Source organism: Notechis scutatus, chromosome 1, assembly GCF_049901735.1.
Source record: "Notechis scutatus isolate UNSWTSFEM ecotype Mainland chromosome 1, rNotScu1.2, whole genome shotgun sequence".
NCBI lineage: Eukaryota > Metazoa > Chordata > Lepidosauria > Squamata > Elapidae > Notechis > Notechis scutatus.
This window is the reverse complement of record NC_142009.1, coordinates 228894317-228915095: the sequence shown is the minus strand read 5'-3', so window position 1 is coordinate 228915095 and position 20779 is coordinate 228894317. Positions and strand designations below refer to the sequence as shown.

The 20779-nt window shown below is 42.4% G+C and overlaps 1 protein-coding gene across 2 annotated transcripts in view; it reads right to left on the bottom strand.

Moving 5' to 3' along the window:
• LOC113422674 (T cell receptor beta chain MC.7.G5-like) overlaps nucleotides 1–20035 on the bottom strand; it is a 41904-nt gene extending 21869 nt beyond the window's left edge. For both annotated transcript variants that reach the window (XM_087950496.1, XM_087950497.1), the window contains exons 1-2: nucleotides 19918–20035; nucleotides 19427–19758 (exon numbers count right to left, since the gene is read on the bottom strand). In XM_087950496.1, coding sequence (XP_087806622.1) covers nucleotides 19427–19758; nucleotides 19918–19996 — 411 coding nt within the window. In that variant the 5' untranslated portion in view covers nucleotides 19997–20035. The remainder of the gene's footprint in view (nucleotides 1–19426; nucleotides 19759–19917) is intronic.
• Nucleotides 20036–20779: the final 744 nt, after the last annotated feature.

Genomic DNA, 20779 nt, shown 5'->3' with positions numbered 1-20779 from the left:
CTCCCAGGGAGTTGAAGGAAGGAAGGTATTAAATTGGCAAAGGCTAATTTTCAATGGTTCTGATGCTTTGATTTCAATTACTTTACCTGATCTGTAGCCACATGGACAAAGGGTTTTCACCAGCAAGAAACAGAGATGTACTTCTCTCTTATCATTGCCCACTTGAAACTGTCAGATGAAAACATGCTGTGCCAACTGAGAAATACTATAAAGTCTTCTCAAGCTGGGTGGCCTTCATTATATCTTACAGTAATGGATTCCCCAGATTAATTGTTCAATAAAGTTTTTTCTCTGCTTCTTTGGCCTGTTTTAAATCTCTTTCCAGTCAGATGAATGATGCCTCATCTTGTAGTTTTGTACTGTAGTACTGTAGTAAAGACAATTTGAGTCATTTGACAATTTTGGCTTTCCTCTTCAGCACTTCTTCCATCACAGAGGACGCCCGTGACGGACTTCCATTTGCCCCACGCTGCGCTGATCCTGGCTGCCACCTCAGTTTGTAGTAGGCCTTCTTCCCCAAGAGTAGTTCCCAGGTACTTGAAGGTGGAGGCACGCGGTAGCTCCTGCCCGTTCATGTGGATGGAGCCTGTCGCTTCGCTTGTCAGTGGTCAGGTATTCGGACTTCTTTAGGTTCAACCGAGCCCAAACTGCTCGAGGCGGTCGTGCCACTGTTGGACTAGGTGCTCGAGTTCAGCCTTGCGCAGGTTGGCCAGGAACACATCATCGGGCGTAGAGCAGTCCATGGGGCGGGCGTGCAGGTCGTGGTGTAATGTGTCCATCACCAGAATGAACAGCAGTGGTGAGAGAGCAGAGCCCTGGTGTACGCCGACGGTGATATTGAACTCCTCTGATATCCCAGCTGCCGCTTACACGGCTTTTGTGACATCTGTATAGGAGTTGGACCCATTGTACGAGTAGCTCGGGCACGCCATGATCACGCAGTGCGTACCAGATGAGATCGCGTAAGGGACTCAGTCGAAGGCCTTTTCCAAGTCCAAGAAGGCGTGTGGAGTGGGATTTTCTCTCTGTGAGCCTCCATCAGCATCTGCACACCGAAGATGGCATCGGTGGTGCCGCAGTTCTTGATGAATCCGCCTGGTTGACGCTGATGTCGACGATGTCCCGAATGCGCTTATCGAGGACGCGTCAAGATCTTCATAGTGTGTGACAGTAACCTGACCGGTCTGTAGTTGGAGCAGTCTGCTGGGCTGCCCTTTCCCTTCCAGATCGGAACAGTGGTGCTGCGGTACCAGTCGGTGGCACTATTCCCGTGGAGACGATGTTGTTGAACAGCTCGCACAGCCACAATGCCGAGCCCGGTAGTGCCTTTTTCCAGAAGTCGGCAGGGATGTCGTCTGGTCCTGTTGCCTTACCATTTTTCATGGCCTTGATGGCGTCGGTGACCTCGCTGGCGTGAATGCCTGAGACTGGGCCTTCGACGGGTCACCTCGCGGGTTCGTGGGTGTGGAACTCCTCGGTGGAGATCTTCAATATTGCCGCCACCTCTCGGCAGCTGCCTCTGGGGTTGACGATCAAATTTCCCTTTTGTCGTTGATCCCATGAAACTGGTCAATGTCCAGGGTCTTCCTGTGTCTGCTTTTGGCTAGGCGGTAGATCTCATTCTCGCCTTCTTCCAGCTCTATTATATATCTATATCTATATCTATATCTATATCTATATCTATATCTATATCTATATCTATATCTATCTCTCATCTCTCTCTCTCTCTCTCTCTCTCTCTATCTATCTATCTATCTATCTATCTATCATCTATCTATCTATCTATCTATCTATCTATCTATCTATCTATCTATCTATCTATCTTTTCAAGGAGAGCAAGTAGAAGTAGACACATTGTTCCAGATGCAGATTTGTTTAAGGGCAATACAGTGTTAGCATTTATTTTCTGTCCCTTTTCCAACAATCCTTAGCTTTTCTCAGAACTGCCATACTGAGTCAATATCTTTTTTGAGCTAATATTATGACCTCAAGATCTTTCTTCTTGTTAGCAATAGACAGCTCAGACCCCATGAAAGTACATTTGAAGAGGGAGGGTATTGCTCAAATATGTGTAATTTTATATTTATCTAAATTGTATCTCATTTATCATTTGGCTGATCATTCATTCAGTTTAAATTTATTTTGAGTTCTTCATAATCACCTTTAGTTTTTTTACCACCTTGGATAGTTTAATATTCTCTCCATATCTACCAGTAAACTACAGAACCCTTATCAAATTTCCTGCCATGACTGTTTAAAAGCCGAGGCGATCCATATATGCTCGCACATCAAATTGTGTGCACTCTGAATTTTCTACTTCTTTAAACCCCAGTCCCCTGCATACAGCACAGTGTGCTATTGAAAATCTTAAATCAGTAATGCTAGGCTTGCATTCCTGAAAATTCATCTTCAGATTTTGAATAGTTTATTCATATTTTGGTGAGCTGGAATTCACAAAGTCTGAAGATTGTCACTTTCAATCTGAGTTAAAAAAACAATTTAAAGAAACAGAGGGGTTTCCATCTTTTTTGGAAAGAAAAGTGGAATGAAAGAGGCAGAAAAAATAAAGGAGAATTTCTATCTTGAAGCTTCTATGGGTAAATTATTTATAAGCAATATCAGGGAAAGGTTTGGACCTCTCTCCACTCTGACTCATATTAAAGTTCAAAATAGAACAGACTGTAATGCTACTTTTTAAACCAAAGTATTTTGTTGGCAACTGTATTAGGTAGAAAATGTCTTCATTTTTCCCCTCAAAGAAAGATGAATTCTCTAACAATTTCTCAAGGGTGTAGGACTCCTCCTTCATGGTTTCAGGAGTGGAAAGTAGGACTATTAAAAACAAAGAAGCAAACAAACAGTAGAAGGAGTTGATTTATAAAGTCTTCCTTTGGGAGAAGATGGAAAGCCAAGGAGAATGCAGATCAGGTGAGAGAGCCAACAATCAAAGAGAGCCCATGTCTTCTTTGCCCTTGTCTGCATCTGACCAAATAAATGGAGGGATGCTACATTCCATTCTTGAGAATGTTTTCAAAATCCCTCATCACCCTCTCATCAAATTAAATGAGAACTGGTAAGGAAAAAATGAAGGATAGTTTTTTTTTCTATCCGCTACTTTTTTTCTATTCGCTACTTTAAGCAAAAGACATATTTCCTCTTCTTTGCTCTTTGAAAAGTGAAACTTGAGTGGCAGGCCATGAGCCTTTGCTGGAGGTTTAACAGAATAACAAAGTTGGAAGGGATCTTGGAGGCCTTCCAACCCCCCGCTGAAGCAGGAGACCCTGTATCATTTCAGACAATTGATTGTCCAATCTCTTCTTAAAAACTTATAGTGGTGGAGCACCACAATTTCTGAAGGCAGGCTGTTCCACTGATTAAGTGTTCTCACGATTGGGGGATTTCTCCTTATTTCTAGATAGGTTCCCTCTTTGATTAGTTTCCATCCATTGCTTATTGTTCTGCCTTTACTCTTAGAGCGAGCAATAGATAGATAGATAGATAGATAGATAGATAGATAGATAGATAGATAGATAGATAGATATAGATGACATAGATACATAGATGACATGGATATAGATATAGATAGATAGAGAGATAGGTAGAGATAGAGAGATACATTAGATAGAGATAGATAGATGATAGAAGATAGATAGATAGAAAGATAGATACATAGATAGATATGACATGGATATAGATATAGATGACATGGATATAGATATATAGATAAATAAAGATAGATACATTAGATAGAGATAGATGATAGATAGATATGGCTGTTGAATTATGGTTTATTATAAATCAGAATGGCTGAGTTAAATATACAGTACTGAGTTGAAATTTGTGGTTTAAAACTAAAAAGGTTACTTGCCAGTTCATTTTTCTTGCTGCCATTTTCTAATTGTGTTGATTTTTTTTTAGGTCAGGTCTGGTGGGCTCCAGTCGAGATTTCCTTGCATGCTGCCAATTGCAGGTGGGATTTAGAAAGTTTCTAAATTATTTCCACAGCTGAAAACCATTGCAGCACTTTTGTCTGCTGCTCTAACATGCCTACAGCTAAGTGGCTGCAGAACTCCAAACAATGAGGAGAGGGCAACAAGTTAGTTGAGTTTTGTGACTTTGGCACTATGGACCAAGAACACATTTTTTTTTTTTTGCAGAGGATACAGGAATGTTTGGCGGGATTTAGAAACAACAGAACTGTGTTTTGTTGCAGTGCAATTCTATGATTCTAAAGTGTGGAAAGGGAATGGCGGTAGAATGCTTTAATCTGATCTTTCCCAAATGGTGTAGGGTCTCCCGCTTGGGCGGGGGGGGAAGGGTTAGACTAGATGACCTATAAGGTCCCTTCCAACTCTGATTATCTGTTAACTAGCCCTATTTGGAAGGTCAGTTTAAAGCATTCTACCACAACCCTCTTTCCACTAAAGGAGGAAGGAGGATCCCAAAACCCATCACTCCCTTCCAGGCTGAGGTTGATGAGAGTTGTGGTCTGCCACACATTGGGTGTGCCTGGTTGAGATAGCCTTCTTTAACTGGCTCCCGATCGTAGGTTGGTTGTAAGTTCATTTTCTCATCATCTTAGAGCCAATTGCAAGACAATGATCTGTGTCTGCATAGCATATGAGAACAGTGTGATATCGTGACACATATGTCTGTTTTACATTCTACTTTGTAAAACATAGGTTTTTAGAATATAGTGAACCCATACAATGAATAATGTACAGCCACAGATTACATGCAGTCTGAAGAGTCCTTCGAAAAATTGCTGCCAGGTTATTTTAACGTAACAGAGGGAGAAAACTATTCAATTCATGGAATGGCTGACATTTGTGTATTTAATTTCATTTATATTTCAGTTACCTTTAATCCAATTTTCTTGATATCCTGGCCTGCCCATTTACCGGAGTAAATTCAAATGCAGGGCTACTTCAAGTGCAGCCCTCTGCCAGATGAAGGTTGCATCCAACCTGAGCTTAATTTGCTTGTTAGATTTATATCCTACCTTTCCTTCAGCTCATATTCATAGTGCCCCCTTCCTCCCATTTTCCCAACAACATGGACCAAGAGAGATTGGCTAGCCCAAATTTATCTAGTGAACTTCCAGGCCTGAAGGCAGAATAGAAAACAGAACATACAATACAGAATAACAGACTTGGAAGGGGCCTTTGGAGGTCTAATCTAGTCCAACCCCCTTCCCTAAGCAGGAGACTAGAAGCAGGAGACGTGTATGGAGATTCTCGGTCATCCAGCTCATGGTTATCCCAAAGGTGCTTTTTCAAGAGGCAACTGGACTTTCTGGTTTTTCTTTGAAGACATTTCAAAGAAAAAACAGAAATCCCAGTTGCCTCTTCAAAAAGCATGATCTGATTGATCCGATTCTTCCATTCCTGACCATCACCTTGAGCTCAACCCCACACTTGTATTTATGATCATTAATTTCACTTTGCTCTTTCTTGTTGGATATGTAACCTGAAACCTCCTGTTCATAATTTAGAAGATTTCACCAGAGTTTGAGCTGTCAAATGTTTAGAGTAAGCATATCCAGGCTGGAAAAATCTGGAATGACCTGAGGTTTCTTTATCTTTTTATTACAATCTAGTGGTCATCTGGATTTTTGCATTGGCAGGTCTATCAAATGTTATTTCTTTCTTATATTGTCACATTCCTATGATATTGTTACTGCTAATATTGAAAAGCCAGGATCTCTAGACCCAGCCTCTTATTCCTCCAGAAAGAGATGGATGTGTTTACCATGAGAGCATCACTGATGATCATTTAGAGATGCCGAGCTTTCATCATCCCTTGATTTATTAGAGAATGTGTATCCTGATAAAGGCTCCAGGAGGTTTGCATGAATAAAGTACACTAAACATTTAAAATGCCACCATACTCCTATACTTTCATTAATTCAGATCCTTATCATCTGATTAACTTCCAACTAGAGTCCAATTCTATCCATCAAAATAATATAGCAAAATGAAAAGAGATGGCCAAATCTCACCACTTAGTGCCTAAATTGCTTTACTGCACAGGACCATTCTTAAGAGCCAGGGTGAGTACCCAACAGACCTGAAAAGCTAAGCTATTCCATTATATTTTGGTCACCAATGAGAACATCTTCCTCTAGTCCCCCCATTCCCTCAGCCATTTGAAATAAATATATAGGGCAGCCAATTCCGATTGAGGACAGTTCTGAAAGTCAGTGGGAGACAAGACACGTAGGACTTTATAGTTTTAAGAGGAACCTTTTGACTACCAATACTGTACAGTACTTGCAGTAGCATAGCAATAGCACTTATATACCGCTTCACAGTGCTTTACAGCCCTCTCTAAGTGGTTTACAGAGTCAGCCTATTGCTCCCAACAGTCTGGATCCTCATTTTACCCACCTCGGAAGGATGGAAGCCTGAGTCAACCTTGAGCCTGGTGGGATTCGAACTGTCAAATTTCAGGCAGCTAGCAGCCAGCAGAAGCAGCCTGCAGTACTGCACTCTAACCACTGCGCCACTGTATATTGTAGTTGTACTGCTAAGCCAGCTGTCCCTGCAAGTAACCCAACTGCTGCATTTTGTACCAACAGCAATTTCTACCTCATATGAAAGGAGGCTTCAGAAAGGAGGCTATTGCAGTAGTCTAATTGTGTGGTTAGAAGGGCATGAGTCACTGTCTGAATGAGTTTGTGGAGAGAGCGACTGAAGGAGCAACAGTTAAACATGGGTACAGTTTCATCTTTCCATTAAGGTTGAATGGCGTAAGAGCAGATTTGATTATTAAATGGTTCTTGCCATCTAAAATCAAGGTAATGTCCTTGATGTTAACCAGCTCAGTGGCCCCAGAGAGCATGATTGTTGGATGTCTGCTATTCTTTTCTTGTGCTTTTTTAAATTACAAAATAAATTTAAAACAAAACCAAAAAATTTCCATACGTCTGCTGGATTGTGAACTCCAGAATGCCATGAAAATGAGCCCCTCTGATACAAGTGAGATTCATTGCCAGGTAAGCAGAGCGAATTCAGCTGCACATCCCATTAAACCAATGGAAGAAAATCATTTGTTATGACTAACCTCAGCTGGAACAGGGCACTAATGTGATTAATCTGTCAAAGCTTTAATTGCCAATTAAACCTATCCTCGACTACATCAGGAAGATTCCTGAGAGATCCAAGGCTGTACAGGCAATGCAGATGTGCTACTGCCTTCACTGTAGCACGTTGATGAAGAGGAAACTTAAAAGTGGGTTTTCCTGGCAGGTTAACAGGTGTTTGCCATCTCCAGGTGAGACTTCATGTTTTCAGTAGGAATGCAAGCAATTGGCGCTAGATTGGGTTCATCGTTGCCAAATTATGATGTTGTTTGCTGGGGCTTGGCTAGGCTTTAAGTGACTTCTTCACTGGGTCTCCAAATGGCAATGCAGAAGAATGGACAGCCTGTGACCCTTGAGCCGATTGTTCCCATCTGTTCAGATTGGCCCTGCCAACCATCTCTGGTTTAGTGTTTTGTATGGACTAAGTTTCTATGGTTACTGAATAAACTATGATTTGAACCAAGTGTGATTTAGTATGTCTAAACTCAGCATCTATTTTGGTTGCTGGTCTGAAATAAAAGTGTCAGTACATCTTTTAAAGCAAGCGTTTCTCTAACTATGCTGGAAGTTGAGCGTGTTCATTTTTGGAGTCATTTTGTGAGGTTGCTATAATAAGAAATATGATTCTGTTTTGCTAAACTTGAGAAAGAAAATATTTCAAAATAGCCTTTCCTTCTGGCAATGAGTGGCAGGCTGATTAAATTTGAACATATTTTCTTACATTTTAAGAAATCGTCCCTTTTCCTTATGGAGTATCAGAAAATATACCTTCATCATTGCAATCTTTTTAATATAGAAATATTTCCCCAATTTAATGAGTTATTCGTTTAAAAGCAAAGTATAACATTAAAAGCAAACTTCCCATTTGAGTCAATTTGATTTTAAAAATGGACAGGAGGGGGCATATATTGCTTATGTGGAAGTGGAAATGGGGTGGTGATGCTGTCCAAGGAACAGAGGGAAGGGCTGGGACTCTACCGGGCTATAACTACACCTAACTACACCTATAACTACACATACTCAGAAGCATGCTGCCACCTAAGTTACTTGCTTCCCACATAGATTATAATATTGTTACACTACTGTTGTAACAGGGTCCGTGCAGAAAAAACTACTTTTAATTCAGAATGCCAAGTGACGATTGCAGCTGGTTCAGTGCTGGGCTGAGAAACAGATCAGGATAGGTACATGAGATCAGGGAGGAATGTGGGGATTCAGGTGGGGCAATGAGAAAGCATACTGGCCCCCATTGAAGTTGCAAAGGGGAAAAAAGAGCCTTCGTCTCATGGCACTCCCATCATTCATGAGGCCCTTGCAATTATAATCATCATTGTCACCACCATCACAAATACTCCTGATCATTCAGAGCAGCTCTTTCTCAACTCTCTTTCCTCCCAGTTCTCTATTGACATGGGAACAGTTCTATTCAAAAGTCACAAAAGTCGGCTAAGTGAATGCTTCAAAGTCACTTAGAAATACTCTGAGATTAGAGACATCACACCAATGAGGGCAGCTCATCCCAGGCTGGGCCAGTAACTTTGATACACCACCCTGCTCTATTCCCCTCTCTGGGGTAGCTTTGGGTCTACTGAGCCCACTACTACTTCCTGTCTGCAACAATGGACCCCACTATGTGCTTTACCACCCAATGTAGTTCCTTGATTAGATTTCCTGGTCCTGTTTGTGATGCCATTGTGCGTGGAAAACAATCAGGGAAATCACTAATTCTGAGCAGGTTTCATTTTTCTTAGCATGTTTGTTCAGATATTTCAGTGAGTACAATGAGACTTCCCCCTAGGTAGGGATGTGTGTAAATAAGCATGCAAGCTTTGGATAGGTAGATTCTGGACTGCAGACATTGCTGAATTCGGAATGGGGCAACTCGCCGCAGCCAACTCACCATGGCCAACTCACCCATGACCAATCACCATGACCAACTTGCTGCAAAACAACTCACCATGGGACAATTCAAGTTAATTATTTAAAATAAATTAAAAATATTTTAATTTTGGTCATTCACATTTCATTCTCTTCCTCCTTTTGCATCCTTTCTTTAATTATTCTATTCTACCATTTCTTTGATATTAGTGTAACTTTTGTTCCACAGTGAGTTGTCCTGTGGCGAGTTAGCCGTGGCGAGTTGGTTATTATGAGTTGGCTGCAGTGAATTATCATAGACCATTCTGAATTTCAACTTTTAACAGTCTCTGAATATCTAGCCCAGGGTTCCCTAAACTTGGCAACTTTAAGACTTGTGGACTTCAACTCCCAGAATATCTGGCTGGAGAATTCTGGGAGTTGAGTCCACAAGTCTTAAAGTTGCCAAGTTTGAAGACCTCTGATCTAGCCCATTTGATAGAGTAGAGCAAGGGTGTCAAATTCAAGGCCCAGGGGCCAGATCTGGCCTGTGGGGTGCTTATATCTGGCCCGTGGGGCTGCCTTGGAAACAGTGAAGGACCATCTGGCAGTGCCTCTGCCAGAGAAAATAGAGCTCATGAGAGCCGCGGGTCGCCCTTTGGAGCTCTGTTTTTGCTGGCAGAGGGTTGCAGGCCATCGCAGCCGAAAACGGAGCTCGGGAGTCCATTTTCACTGGCAGAGTGCTCGGGCCACCACAGGCACTCCCAACACAAGTGACATTAAGCTGGCCATGCCCACCCTGGCCACGCCCACCCCAACCCCCTGAGGTCAAACACAACCCTGATGTAGCCCTCAATGAAATCACCCCTGGAGTAGAGCAATAATCCTGGACATGACTATTTATTCTTAAGGAAGCCATACTAAACTAGGGCAGTAAACAGCAGCACCCTCTATGTTCAGGCTGCCTTTTATAACAGCCTCAGTCTTGATGGGCTTCTCTCCAGACGTTGTCAGATTCACCATTAAATTGCGCTGAGCAACATTTATGACTTTAATTGCTTGCTGTCCAGCTGACCCCATCTTGCTAAAAAGAGAAGGAGGCTTTGTCTCTGCTTGCATGTTCCAGTTCTAGAGTGTAAACCCTTCTCTCTTTTAAACTCCACCCCCACCAAACAGTTACTAAAAATTTCACAATGGCCAAAAAAGAAAAGAAAAAAGGATGAGAAAAGGGATAGAAATAGCCTACTGGGACAGGCATGAGCTGGTCACTGCAGTCATTCCCAGAATTATCCTCAACCCCTCAGAGGACCAGCTGTTCAATTACCAGTTGTTGAGTTTCCAAGCCACAATACATGTCAGAATAAAGATACAGGTAGTCCTCAATCTGTAGGCATTTTATGACTTTTTTTGCCACAGTTGTTAACTGAATCACTACAGTTCATAAGGTAGTAACCTGTCATGCCCCTGTTGGAGTCTGAATCTGAGGAGGAAGATGAACAGCTAACAGGAAGTGGCTCGGTTGGCTGTGGAGGAAACTGGGGAAGGGCAAAGTCCGGCTGGGCAGAGCAGGGAAGAGGTAGAACAAGGGAGAGGGAGTTCAAAGGAAGACCCAGGCCCACCCCCTCTTCATCCTAGGGCATGTAGGGAGGAACAGAGAAGAGAGCAATGTGGGTTGCATGACTTACGGGGGAGGAAAGGGCCCTGATTCTCTTCATTAGCCACACCTGGGAAGAGATTTTATAAGAGATGCATGCTGAGTGTGGCGTCTGTTGGGAACAAACATGAATTTATCTTGTATTGACTTTGGTTATCTGCGTTCCTGGCATCCTCCCAACCGTGTTGAATTGCTGCCGTTCCTTCACATCTGGAATTCCTTCTCCTGCCCTGCTGGACTAGTTACCACATCTTGCCTTGATTGGACTTACAGTTACAGTTTTTGTTAACCATGTTTTGGACTTGATTCTCTACAGCCAAAGGCTGTTCCTGGGAGAGTTTTCCTCCAGCCAAAAGGTAATCAGGACATTGGGGGCAAAGTTGGAGCTAATAAAGGGACTCCTACTGATTATCTGACTATGTTGCCTTTGTGCCACCCCCTGGATCATCACAGTAACCTGTTTGTTAAGTGAATTTGGCTTCCCCATTCACTTTGCTTGTCAGAAGGTCGCAAAAGATGATCACTTGGATCATCATCATATTTATAACCACAGCAATGGTTATAAATATGAACCAGTTGCTAAGATCTGAATTTTGATCACATGATCATAGAATGCTGCAAAGGTCATAACTGTGAAAAATGGTCATAAGTCACATTTTGCAGTGCCACTGTAACATTGAATGGTCATTAAACAAACCATTGTAAGTCGAGGACTACTTATATATTTCAAAAAAGAGAAGCCATCCCTCCAAAGAGTAATTTGAATTCCAGTACTTTAAATAATTGGCTTAATCCAAAGAAGAAGTTGAAGTTGAGCTGCAGGTTATTTTTCTTAGCATCCTCTCAGTCCTTAAACCCAAATTTTTGAAGAATGCCTCTGAATATGTTAATTTATCCTGCTTCAATATTTTCTTTCCTGGAGACAAACAGAAAGCCAAAGGATGACCAAATTTTCTCAGCAGTGGGACCTTGGCTATTCAATTCCTTTCGTAAAGAGGCTCACTGGGTTCCAATAGTACCATTTTCCCTCCAGTTTGGAGCAGCATATTCTTTTCATCCAGTTACTTAAATTTAGTACCAACTTTCCCAGGTCCAACCTGACAATGTGAAGATTCTCAGTCACAAAGTTCTTCTGGATGGCTGAATCTCTCTTTCAGACTTATTCACTGGTGGATGGAGTACAATAAGCCTTACATGGAAGCAGCTGGGAGAAAGAGATGCTGAGTCCAATACTTTATGTTTCCACAGAAAATGCAAGCTATTATGCAAGAATACAAACATGCTTCTTCATTCATTCATTGTTCTTCTTCATTCATGCTTATACAAACCTTCTTTACCTCAAATCTCAGACATATGAAGGCTGATTCTTTAGTGGAAGATATAATGTCTTTGCCCACAATCATATTCAAGAACAAAATAGGCATTTGGTGACCAGTTTTACATATAACATAGGTCTTGTGTATTTAATCATGATATATTGAAAAACCACCATTAATATGCTAACTTATAAGAACCATAGGGACTGAATTCACCATACACTAAGTAAAAACAACAACAACAACCAACTATACATTATTGCTTGGAATAATGTGGGAACTGATGTTATATTATTTCATACCATGGAATTTTTATAGAATGGTTTTGAGCTAATTCTAGCACAATGCAAATGAATTTGTGTTAGGCTGTCTGGGTGTCCTCAGTATTTGAATCCTTCCCAACCAGATGCCTACTGGATGCTTTGGAGTAGAACTACCATTATCCCTAACCAGCTTGGAAGTGATAATCTTGTTCATCCAGAGAGACTATGATTGGAGACGATGGGTAGAGGTGAGGTTTCCAGAGTGGCCTCAGCAGTCTGAATCAGATAGCTTCATGGAGATGACATCAGAAGAAGTTAAGAAAAGGTGGGAAAGCTTATTCTGATACTCAGTTTTGTACCAGCCTCAATTCCTACCTCATTCAACGTGTACACAGCAGCACAGAGATAGAAGCCTGTATCATTCGCCTGAAGACGTAACAGATCCAAATGCATCTTCTTGCTATTTTGGTCTTCCCACTTTGCTTTCAGCCGATTCTGGAAATCCTCATGTTTTTGTTGAAGTTCACGGTCCAAACTGGAGAGGTACCCAAGGACTTTCAGTTCTGTCTTCCCAGGCAATTGTTGATACCAATACAATCTGTAGCCTGCTTCATCCACAGAGCACCTGAAGGAAATATTTTGCCCTGTCGAGTCACTGGCAAAGCTTGGAGTCTGGGTCACTGTCACAGCAGAGCCGCTGCCCACAAAGGCTGAAGAAGGAGAAAGAAAAAGGCAAAATCAGGAAATTATGGAGGAATTAGGTCAAGGGAGGACAGTGAAATCTGGAGGAAAATGGGGCTCTGATGAAGGAAAGAGGTCCAGGCCCCTTTCAGAGCACTTACTGCACCAGAAGGCAAGGAGGGCATGGGAGAAGTGGAGTCCAAGGAGCCCAGAGCAGGAGTGAAGAGGCATCTCGGCCATCTCAGCCTGAAGGGGCTGCTACTGCAGCAGCTGGGAAGAGAGGATAAGCTGCTGGGTTTCCTGTCACGTGCCGGCAATGTGGCTGCAAGAACTGCCTGGCGGTGGGAACCGGATGCCCAGACCCCCTTCAGGCCTTTGCTCCTGAGTTCAGGCAGAAAAGAAGTGCCCCCTCCCCATTTGCCTTCTTTGAGGAGGGGGTTCTGTTGCTTATAAAAAAGAAGCTGCTGGAGAGGGGTTGGTTTGCTGTTCCTGTTGGCTTGGCTATAAATAGTTTTAAGGGCAAAGTCATTCATACTTTCAGTTGTTCCTTCAAAAGCGATGGTTCTATGTACCCAGCCAAAAGCCACTGAATGATTTCATTTGGCTTTGACTGCAGCTCCCAAGGCCTTTAGTTTGAGCATTGTCTCTGTTCTGCCATTGTCAGTAACTGTGTTTCTTAGTTTTTAAGGTTGAAGATGTACAAGCGATGGCATTGAGTTCTCAGAAGAATTTGGAGGGTCGGAGAGATTTCAGTGCATATAGGATAAGTCCTGATATTTGTTTCTCTCCAAGACTCAAAAAAAAAAAAAAAAAAAAAAGCTAATGAATGTCTGCAGCAGGGAGGAGGGGAACAGCATCAAAACGGTGCATAAGATTGAGAGGTTGCAGCTGAATCTCTTTTTCATGTCTGCAAAGTGTGCAGTGCCCATCCAAAGGGGGCAGCACTTTGATTGCTTTGACACTGCTGACTCCCATCTGCAGAGACCCTTGCGTAGCTGTGCTTATTTTCAGCAATTGGTTCAGGTTTCAAAGTATTGAACTTCTTGGCACCAGTATTTATAACATTTTGTATGAATTGCATTGCTTCTCACTGGATGTTTCTGTACTCTACATTAATAGATAGGAAACGAAGTTTTGAGAAGAACGAGGCATTTGACTGGTAAAGTGCTAAACCCATTTTCCAAAGCAGTTCAAGAGGTCAAGGGGTGACAAAAGGAAAACACCCTCCCTATGTGTCTCTACAGTCCCCCATTGCCACTGCTGATCAGCTGCTGAATGCCCCTCAAAAACAGTGACCAGGGAGTGGTAGGAAAGAGTGTGCCCAAACCAGCCTAAAGTGGCCAATAGGATGACGGGTTGATGTCACCCAGTGGGGGTCAACTGACTTTAGCACCAATTGGCCAGTGAAATATATCAGAATACCCACCAGGAAAATTACTGAACCTTGTTGGATGTTGAAACTGGAAGGCACTCCTGTTAAATCAGATCAATTAAGGAATACTTTAGGCATGTGCAGCAGATTAGATGAACACGAGGACATGGCAGAAAAAAGAGGTTTCTGGAACATATTAATGCCATAGTTAGGTGCAAGCAGGGAAAGGCTGCGCATAAAGCAACTTTTGTGGGATTGGTGGGCAGTTAGGCTGTTGGCTACAATGTTTCAACAGTGACAGATATGGTGAATTCAGAAGAAGGCTACCAAGCCTGAAAAGATCTAGAAATCAAGCCTTATGAAGAACAATTAAGAGATCTGGGATTTGTTTTGATTGATTAATTATGAGTCATTAAGACAATGTTGATTCTTAGTGACCGTGTAGGTAGATCCTCTCCAGGATAATCTGTCCCCAATATGGGCCATCTGGTCTTCTAGGGGTGCGCCTATCAGTGTTGTAACTGAGTCCTTCTACCTTGCTCCTAAAGTCATCCTCTTCTCTTTTCTTCCACCTTCCCTGCGTTATAAACTTGAGAGGTAAGTCTTCATATATGTCTAAAATACTGTAATCTGAATCTGTTCATTTGTGCCTTGAGTGCGAACTCTAAGTTTATTTGTTTTATGACAAATCTTTTCCAACACTAAAGTTCAAAAGTGTCAATGCTCTTCCTACCGTGCTTCTTCAAAATCCAACATTTGATTACATAGACTGTCACATGTGTTCTATCGCTGGAACAAAGTAGACTCGAGACCGGAGTTGAGTTCAGCTCTTTATTTAACTGTTAGTAACTTCAACTAAAGTCTAGCCGCGGCAGCCCCTTTTATAGTGGCTGCTCGTGGCTCGCAACCAATGGCATTTATTTAAAACTCCCGCCGCTTAGGCGGCCAATCAGAACTGTTGTTATCTACCAAACGCTAGGCGATGGTATCTGTCCAATAGGAATGCAGTATTACAAGTATGCAAAACAAGTATACTACAACATGGAATACCACAGCTTGCATGATTTTGATTGTTATAGATGTAGCTACCTCCCAGCATGTGAATATTTTTTCCAAGGCCTTCATAGTTTTTACTCTGTGGTGTATTTCTTGACTGCTGGTTCCTTTACTGTTGATGGTTGATCCTAAAGGGCAGAAGCAATCTGTGACTTCAGTATCTTCATTGTTAAGGAGAGTTTTTTAAACCTACAGACAATTGAAGTGAGAGATGATGGCACTCTTCAGAATCTGAAAAAGAGTCAAATAGAACCTCAGACAGTAAAATGAGAAGCAATAGATTAAAATTACTAGGAAGAAGGTTCAAGCTAGACATCAGAAGGAATTTCCTGATTATACGAGTTGTCTGCCAGTGGAACAGGCTGCCAAATGTAGTAGTGAATTCTGTTTTGCTGGAGGTCTTCAAGTAGGGATTGGGTAGTCATCTTTCAGAGATGCTGTTAGATCTATGCTGAGCAAGAGGTTGGAGTTGATGACCTCCTATGAGCCATAGTGGCACAGTGGTTAGAGTGCAGTACTGTAGGCTACTTCTGCTGACTGCCGGCTGCCTGCAAATTTGGCAGTTCGAATCTCACCAGGCTCAAGGTTGACTCAGCATTCCACACTTCTGAGGTGGGTAAAATGAGGACCCAAATTGTTGGGGGCAATATGCTGATTTTGTGAACAGCTTAGAGAGGGCTGTAAAGCAGTGTGAAGTGGTATACAGATCTAAGTGCTATTACTATTGCTATTCCTTTTGATTCTATGATTCTGTTACTCTCCCCTTATGAGGAAAATGAAAATGAAGATTTTGATCATTCCCAGAGGCACACTATACATGCTAGTAAAGGATGCAGTTGCAACTCCTTTTGGGGGGCTCAGATTTATTTCTGAACCTTCACCACAAACTTGCCTACTGCTGTACTTAGGTAAACCTATTATAAAGAGAGCTTGAATTACAGGGCTGCTTGCTTATCTTTGTGAAAGTTTCCTTATTCTCCAGATCATTATTGCCCAATGATGTTGTACACTTCTGTTGAGAAATTTTCATTGCATTAAGTAGAACTTACAAGTATAGAAATGTATGCTTAGTATTTTTAGACAATTCTGCTACAGCGAGAAGAGGAACCATAACTTGAGCTTGTCAGCTGAATTAAAACTTTGCTTCTCTTCTTTCCCTCTTCACCCAGTAATTTTATGCAGTCTTAAACCTTTTTGCCCTTGATGGGTTTACTTAGTTTTCTATTTTATTTTATCTGTTTCACCCACAGTGTCTTTATTTGATTGGTTTGCCTAGTTGCCTAATGGCTATGATGCATAGTTTGATCAAAGTCTTGGCCACAGTTGGAGTGAGGGAATGGTGATGACCCTGAATTGACTTGTCCCTGTGTAGACTCTTTCTATCCACGAATCCTTGGTTTTAGAATAACTCTGAGAGATGAAAAAATGCCTAGAGTGCTGGAAGGCAAATCTGATTGACCATGGGTAAGAGCCTTTCTTAAGAGTTACCTTGTAAAGATAGAGTGGCAAATCATAGTGAGTCTCCTGTTCTTATTGTATGTGCATTATCTGGTGGCCCTGTTTAAGATGACTTGGTAACTCCTCAGAAAGAATGGGCTGGAGGAACATCTATATTCCTGCTGTGAAGACTGTTCTAGGCATCAATCAGATAAAGTCACAGATCTTCTCTGAGCTAGATTCTGGATGTACAGATCCCAGAGAGTTGAGTGAGGCATGCTCTAGCATAGCTATCTGGAATGAGTTCAAGCCTGTTGGTCCTGAGGAAGTGGATAGGGTCCTTGAGTCTGTGAGCATGGCCACCTGCATATTGGATCCATGTTTCTGGTTGGGTAAGGCCTCCCAGGAGAAGGCATGTGGGAGGATAAAGAGTGGTAAATGCTTCTGTGAGAGTGGGGTGGGGGGATTCTGCTGTATTTAAAAGGCAATGATCCATCTCTTCCTCAATAAGCTATTCTTGGATTCAGTGGTACTGAATAATTGTACTCCAGAGGAAATGAATTCCTCCAAAGGAAATGAATTATCTGAATTCTTTTCAATAAGGTTTCAGACTGGGATACAATATCAAAGTGGCATTAAATAGACTTGTATGTTATGTTTGGTGGGACCAAGCTGGAGTGGTGCATTTATCCTGTCCCTTCTTGATCTCTTATCAGCTGTTAATACTGTTGATCATGGTATTCTTCCAGAGTTGTTTAGGGAGTAGAGAATTTGGGGTTTGTGCTATAGTGATTCACCTCCTTCCTTCAGGGTGGTTCAAGCCAGTGTTGGGAAAGGAGGAGAACCATGTTTTGTGGAATTCCTCACAGCTCCACAGTCCTATCCAGCATCTTTATGATACTACAGAGGGAAATTGTTAGTACAGGACTGGATATCATCAGTATGCTTATGATATATTTCCACTCTGGGCTGACCAGCTGATATCAACAAGGTTCTTTGTCAATGAGTGTCTGGAGGTTGTGAGGGTCTGTTGACATCAGCACACAAAATAATCACCATAAATCACCACCAGGATATACTTCCACATTAAACAACCTTCACAAATAATTTATATTCCCCAAATACTCCATGAAAATGTTTCAAATACTTTCTTCACATTGCAACTCTTGTCGTTTTCCTCAGTGTCTTTTTTCCACTGCATTTGTAACAGATGCCTATACTTGCGTAATACAGATGTTGAATAGATTTATCACCCATTAATAATAATAGATATTATGGCATTGTTTCCTGGGCTATAACTAAGCACATACTTATTAGATTTTTGAATATCATTCACATGCCATTTCCTTGTATGTTTTCATTACCTGAATAATACATCATGTAATTGTGATCATCTGATTTAAGTTGGCTATGCCAGTTCAATTAAATTGATTTATTTCTAAAGCACTCACTGTAATATGCTTCATTTCCTCTTCAAAAATTTCTAGTTTTTCTTGGATCATCTTTCTCACACTCTGCATCCTAGATAAATATATTTATACAAAATAGAGAAACCCCTCTTTCCCTGCCTGCACTATTAGTGAGCAGATTTCCTTGTGGCTTTGAACTGGTTACATCACCCAGAAACCCCATGTGAAAGTTAATGTTCTGCCCCAGGAAACGGGAATGCTTCTAACTTAAATATAAATCAATGTATATGGCAAAAATAATTTATATTTCCTAAAATGGATTTGGGAAACAGGGTGTCCCATCATCTGGCATCCAACTTTATCTTGTTTTTTTAGCCATGCTGACAGGTTACAACCATAATGGAGCCTGCTCATCGCAGTCAGAAGTCTTAATGCTTGTAAATTGGTTGGTCACATGACTGACTTCACATTATCTTTGCTCACGTCGTTGAACAAATGAGATGGACATGAAGCAAATGTGGTGGCTTTTAAGTGAATCCATGGGTTGCTATGGCATGCAGTTTTGCCAAAAACTAGTTCTTGGCAAAAGTGCCATAAAACATGTTCACGTCACCACTGTTTGCAGCAAGAGGCCATAAATGTGTCCATGTTGCTGAGTGCCAGAAGGCAGGTAGAGGACAACTGTCAGAAGTTTGGATCCTAATCAAAAGTCCCCTTTTTCGAGTTGGTAGTAAGTTTGAACAGTTGCTAAGTCATAGGTCAAGGACTACTTGAGCCACTTGGTGACACCATAAAAAGGTTTGTTGCTGCCTTTTCCAGGTTTGATTTTGATGTTCCTTATCCTAGTGCAGAGGTCTCCAAACTTGGCAACTTTAAGACTTGTGGACTTCAACTCCCAGGATTCTCCAGCCAGCATAGCATAGTCTTAAAGTTGCCACAAGTCTTAAAGTTGCCAAGTTTGGGGACCCCTGTCCTAGTGCATCAGTTTCCTGCCTACATGCATACCTTATGTACTCTCATGGACAATATCCTTGCCCTCATTGTGCAGGGCTGTTCTTGTGTTCTCACAGTTTATTAGATCAAAAGTCTCACCCCACAGCCAGTGCAAAAATGGCAGTTCTGGGCATTCGAAATGCATAAATTGGCCAAAGGCTGTTTGAAATATGAGACCCCCTAGGGTGTAGAACAGGGTTACCCATGGATGTCAGTAAAAGATGGATATGAGTAGAAAAGAGTAGAGGGAAGACTTGTTCCTGATACTCAGTTTTGCACCTGCCATTGTTCCTTTCTCTTTCACTGTGTACACCGCAGCACACAGATACAAGCCTGTGTCACTCGCCTGAAGTTTAAACAAATTCAAACGCATATGCCGCTTAGCTGAACTGTCTGTGATACTTTCATTCAGCCGACCCTTAAAATCATTTCCAACCTCTTCAAGCTTTTTAGCGTGACTGTAGACAAACCCAAGGACTTCCAATTCTGTCTTCCCAGGCAGTTGGCGATACCAAAACAAATTATAGCCTTTTCCAACAGAGCATTCGAAGGAAATATGGGTACTTTCCTCAGTCGAGCCACTGACAAAGCTTGGAGTCTGGATCACATTCTGGGCAGACCCACTGCCCACAAAGGCTGAAGAAGGAGAAAGAAAAAAGGCAAAAATCAGGTGGGGAGGCTAGAGGGCAGCCCAGGAGACTCTGAAAGAATTAGGACAAGGGAGGACGGTGAAATCTGGAGGAAAATGGGGCTCTGATGAAGGAAAGAGGTCCAGGCCCCTTTCAGAGCACTTACTGCACCAGAAGGCAAGGAGGGCAAGGGAGAAGTGGAGTCCAAGGAGCCCAGAGCAGGAGTGAAGAGGCATCTCGGCCATCTCAGCCTGAAGGGGCTGCTACTGCATCAGTTGGGAAGAGAGGATAAACTGCTGGGTTTCCTGTCACGTGCCGGCAATGTGGCTGCAAGAAGTGCCTGGCCTGGGCCAGGTAGTGGGAACTGGATGCCCAGATCCTCCCTCCCCAGGCCTCTTGCTCCTGAGCTCAGGGAGGAAAGAAGAGCAGAAGCTGGGCAGAAATGGGGGCCCCACTTTGCCTTCTTGTACCTGGGGGGGTTTCTGCTGCTTCGAAAAAGAAGCTGCTGGAGAAGGGCTGGTTTGCTACACCTGCTGGCTTGGCTATAAATACTGTAGCTTTAAGGGCAAACTCATTCATGCTTTCAGTTGTTCCTTCAAAAGGGATGACCCTATAGACCCAGCCAAAAGCCGGTGAACGGTTTTATTTGGCTTTCAATGCAGCTCCCAAGGCCCTTATTTCGAGCATTTTCTCTTTTATACCATTGCCAGTAACTATGTTTCTAGACCTTAAGGTCGCAAAAATAAGGTTAGAGACGTACTAGTGATGTCAGTTGTCGTGTCCGGCGCAGGAAGGAAGCTCGGAGTCAGTGACAAAGTTCAGCTCTTTATTGTGCTCCAGTACATGCTTGGGAAAGGAAGGAAAAACCCGGCTTTTTATTTCCAAGCGGCGGCCCGCGACCAATGACATCGTTGAATCTCCCGCTCTTGGTTCAACCAATAGCGGGAGATTCTTAACGACCAATCCGGGCGGCTTGCCCGACCAATCCGATTGCCGCGGCGCTTTAGCCAATCGCATACGCGAGGTTT